Source organism: Balaenoptera acutorostrata, chromosome 5, assembly GCF_949987535.1.
Source record: "Balaenoptera acutorostrata chromosome 5, mBalAcu1.1, whole genome shotgun sequence".
Lineage (NCBI taxonomy): Eukaryota > Metazoa > Chordata > Mammalia > Artiodactyla > Balaenopteridae > Balaenoptera > Balaenoptera acutorostrata.
The window spans coordinates 30,842,142-30,846,886 of NC_080068.1; the positions used below are offsets into that span (position 1 = coordinate 30,842,142).

Below are 4,745 nucleotides of genomic sequence, written 5' to 3' on the forward strand. Positions count from 1 at the left end.
CCACATGTGTTTGCTGGCACGTCTATGTTTCTATAATCAGTCTGCACAAGTGTGCACAGCCTGCAGGCTACACTCATCCTTGATGTTTCCCAGTTTCACCCAGACACCATGTACAAAGGCAGGTTCCATGCACTTTTTCAAGGCTCAGTTCAGAATGGCCATGCCCCACTGGCCCTCTTAGGTTCTCCTCTGCAAACATGGATGCTGGTTGGTGCTATGTTTACATGCTGATGTGTTTGCTAAAATTCTGGAGGTTGTGTTTTCTCAACCATGGTTTCTGGGTTTTATACTATGTGTATGTTTAGGGCTTGGAGTAGAGAAGAATTACTGGTATTTTTATATTTCTGAACTACTTCCTTCAAAATCCAATTGCCTATTAATATTACTCAGGCACCATGTATCCTAGCTTGTTGCATTCTCTGTTCTAAATATTTTGATATCTCTTGTTTGAAAAGAGGTAGTTAAAACACTTCTGCAATAGGTAAGTGTACAGAGACCATGAGAATAAATTTGTGACATTTTCTTGCCAAATGAGTATCAAGATGTGGCATAGAAGGCAGCGGGAAGGCGTTGCCCGGAAGAGTTTCCTTACGGAACGGTCAGCTCCAAAACCCATTCCCCAGGGGCTCAGGACTGACTAGTTCCTGAGGCAATCTTGACCACTGCAAAGCAGATGAGGAATAGAGCCTGATGCAATGTGATGGCCATCCGCCTAGAAGCCCGAGGATTCAGAGAAGCAGGGGAAATTGACCCAGACAGACATCGGGACTATGGCAGACTTTTCTAAGGAGACCTTTGAGTCCTTTACTGATGAGGTGCAGAGTTCCGGTTCATTCAGTTCCTCTGGAGGACGGCAGCCTTGGTCCTATGCCTCTGGGAGTAAATCCGAGAGTGGAACGCCGACTTCACGCTTGCAATATGGAGACAACCAATCTGAGTTTTCACACTTCAAAAATAATGAAAAGAAGTTGAGCAGAAAATGGATCAACAACCTCAAGGGCAAGGAAACGAACTCTGGCCAGTACCAACCAGACACTAAACTTGAAACAGAAATCACTCAGGCATCCCTTGAAGAATTGAATGCCCTGCAGTCTTTCTGCACCTTTAAGATAAACCTAATCCATCATAGTGCGAACTCTAAGGGGAAAAAGAGCAGCAGACATAAAAAGCTGCAGCTTGGATCGGATGCAGAGGCTCCAGAGGTAGATGCCTTAAACTGTACTGTCCCCGGTGAGCTTTTGAACAGAATCTATTTTAAAAACTTGAGGACAACACCCAAAGAGGTGGTAACAGCTAAGCAACACATTTCTTCTCGGTGTCCCAACTGTAACAGGAAAAGAGCGGAACTGGCCCAATCTGCCTTCCTGAAACAGAAGAAGACTTTACTGGAGTCACTTCTACTCCAAGAGAAAATAGATGAACATCTTCATATGAAAGACTTTCTTACCCTTATTGGAGAAATACATCAGAGCCTTCCCAGGCTTTCCGATGACCCCAGAATAATCTGGGAAAGACTGAAGGAGAAAAGTCAGATTGGTTACTCTGGGTTTGAAAGGTCAGATATAAAGCGGGAGATGTAGCAGAATGGAAATAGTGCTTGTCATCACCTTTTTTGTCCGCCAATTTTCAAACCTCTTACTCTTAACTAAACAAGGGATGGTGTTTATTAATGATAATGTGTAATGTGGATAAATGTTTTGTTGTGTATTTGAATAATTATCATCATTTCTGTAATAGGAGCAGAGCATTTGGCCTGACCGTTAGCATGACCGTTATCGCGAGACCCTGAGCCAACAGTCAGCTCGCAGTGGTTCTCGCAGCAGAGAGTGTGGTGAGAGGTGAGAGGCGGTTGCAGGGCCTGGGACAGGCTGAGGGCCGGGTCCCGCAGAGCCCCAGAGCCCTCGCCGCAGCCGCCCGCTAGCCAGGCCCAGACCTTGAAGCAGCGAAGCAGCAGCGAACCTCTCCCCCATCCCGACGTCTGCAACCTAATGGCGGCGGGCGGTCTCCATGGGTCGCAGTCCGTGGAGGCCTCAGCACCTGGAGTATATGGGCACTGCCGTTGAGGTAACAGCTTCAACCCGCTTCAGTCTCTGCATTCAAGTTTCAAAAGTTGATGCAGCTTAGATCAGTTGTCTCCCCCTAGGAGGTGGCCAGAGGCCAGGGTTAAGTTGTAAGGACATTGCACGTCATTAGCAGGTCCACCTCTGTGGTTGGGCTCTTCTCAAAGAAGGGCAGTTGCTGTGAGCTGGGGATTCACCTGATGGGCATTTGCTACAACACGTATTCCTGTCGATCGTATACAAACGATTCTCTCCAGGTTAAATGAAAAGCCTGAGGGCCGGCTGGGTCCTGGCCGCCTGGCTCCCTCATTGATGATGGCTGGGCAGGGTCTGGGGACCTGGCCCTGAGGGCGCTGCCAGCTGCCCCCTCACCCAGGCCTGGGCGCTGGCGGGATGACCCAGACTGGGTGCTGGATGAAAGCTCCTGGGCAGGGTAACTGGCCCGCACAGGGACCCCCTCCTGTAAGCCAGGGCCTGGACCTCGGAGGGTGAAAGTTGAGCCTTGGGACCTTGCCCTTTCTTGTTAGAACAGAGAATAACATTTGTTTCGGTGGAGGTTTATAAGAACACCGTGACCTGGCCTCAAGAACAAAGGATCCAACACCTTTGTTACTTTGTTAGAAGTTTGTAACAACTAACCATGCCCCTCCCTATAAAAGGGCTATAAAAGGACTTTGATGAAAGCTTTCCAGGCGTTCAGGGTTTTTAAGGCATGAGTTACCAGTCTCCTTGCATGGCCCTGCAATAAACCTTTCTGTGCTCCAAACTCTGACGTTTTGGTATTGTTTGGCCTCAGTGTGTGCCGGGCACTCGGACTTAAGTTCGATAATATTTCTACAGGTACTCTGGAAACTTAAGAGTTTACTGTGCTTCCTTCACGGATTTGAGGACTAAAGACTTTCCACCCAGTATTTTTTCAGATTCTAGAGGGCAACATTTTCTAGTTGAAATAGTTACAAAGTTTTTATAACAATCCAGGAGAGAGATGCTGGCAATTTGGACTAGGGTTTCGACAGTACAGATAGAAATAGAGATCTAAGAAATACTTAGAAGGTAATAATTGACATTCTTTGGTGAAGAAATGGATATGGGGGTTTAATAAAAGGTAAATGTTAAGAATGTTACTAAGTTTCTGACTTGTGCATTTGGATGAATGATAATTCATTAAGATAGGAGCATTGGAAGAGGATGATGTTTGATTAAGAGGGTGATTATTTGGACATGGTTAGTTTGAGGAATATTTGAGACATTCATATTGAGAGATTGAGAAACATTTGGTTATTTGTGCTTGCAATCTGGAGAAAAGGTCCTGAGGGGGTGGGGATCACTGGCATATATGTCATAGATGTGGTGAGCTCTTCTAGAAGAAAGGAGAATGACAGGAGAAGAAGGGCTATGACCAACTCCTGAGAACTTCTACCCACCAATTAATGGCTGAGTAGAGGAGAATAAGACAGCAAAGGAGGTTGAGAAGAAGTCATCATAGAAGGATAAAGGAAACCAGGAAAGAGTCGTGTCAGAGAGACCAAAGAAAGAGAACATTTCAAGAAGGATGGGTTGTCTAAGCATGCCAATGCCACAGAGTTCACAGGAGATGATTTAGTCATGTGTTTGCTTCTTTGACTTAACAACAGCAACTTCATTCATAAAAATTGGGCTGACTGACAGTAGATTGAGGAATAAATGTAAGCTAAGGAAATGAGGAATATGGGTATAGACTTCTTGAAGTTTAGCTGTGGAGGGAAAGCAGGAGAGGTAATTTTTCTATATGTCTAACACTTAAGCTATCACAGTCAAAAATTTGTAAAAATCAGCAAAAAAATAGCCTTTGTATCAGCAAAAAATGACCTTTGTATCATGTCAATATTACTCTTTGCCTTTTAGACCTTCATTTATGTATTTAGATACTCTTTTTTTTCCCTATAAAATTTAGTGTATTTTCTCGTAGTCATTCCTAAATAAAATGGGAAATAAAATCATAAAAAAAAAAAAAAAAGATGTGGCATATTAAAAGTTTAATTGAGATTGAATGGAGTCATTTTAAAATTAGCAGAACAGCAGTAAGTTATAAAATTATGGTAGCATTTTGGCTCATGTTCTGGTATTCATATATTCACAAGTCTACCTTTCACTTGCTGAAATGGCAAATGGTGACTATATCTATGATATATTAATCATTTTTATGTTTCCTGGAACCATAAATTCAGGTTCAAGTATGCTTGGTTAAGTCTTACATCTTGGGGAGAAATAATTTATATTTTCAAAAATTCCCAGGTCAGAAATTTTACAAAACATTTACAAAATGAATCTCTCTCTATTTCATCTGTGATTAAAACGCAGTGGAAATTTTCAGAAAGGTTACATTCTACCTTAATGTTCATGGGTAGAATTTCTGGAATGCTGGTGCATTCCTTAAGAAGTATTTCTTACAAACACATTTAACATGTATACGTTTAGAAGAATTTTGCTTAGCGGCAGTATCTGATATTAAGAGAAAAAATATTCATAGCTGTGAAAAAAATCTACCTTGGTACAATATTTGCATTCTTGAAAATTTGCATATTTTCAAGAAATGCAATATTTCTAGAAATGCAATATTTTCATATTGACTTAATAGTAATTTCAGAAATATGTTTTCATACAGACTTATCTTTCAAACAACATATCAGTCACTGTTTGGAATGT

General features: G+C 42.4%; 1 protein-coding gene across 1 annotated transcript; it reads left to right on the top strand.

Moving 5' to 3' along the window:
• The first annotated feature begins 583 nt into the window (after window positions 1-583).
• Window positions 584-1,707, top strand: LOC103000593 (uncharacterized protein C8orf48-like). Its single transcript, XM_057547142.1, is given in 2 exon segments — window positions 584-1,640; window positions 1,642-1,707. Coding segments are annotated over 2 exon segments (912 nt in total). The 5' UTR covers window positions 584-770; the 3' UTR covers window positions 1,684-1,707.
• Window positions 1,708-4,745: the final 3,038 nt, after the last annotated feature.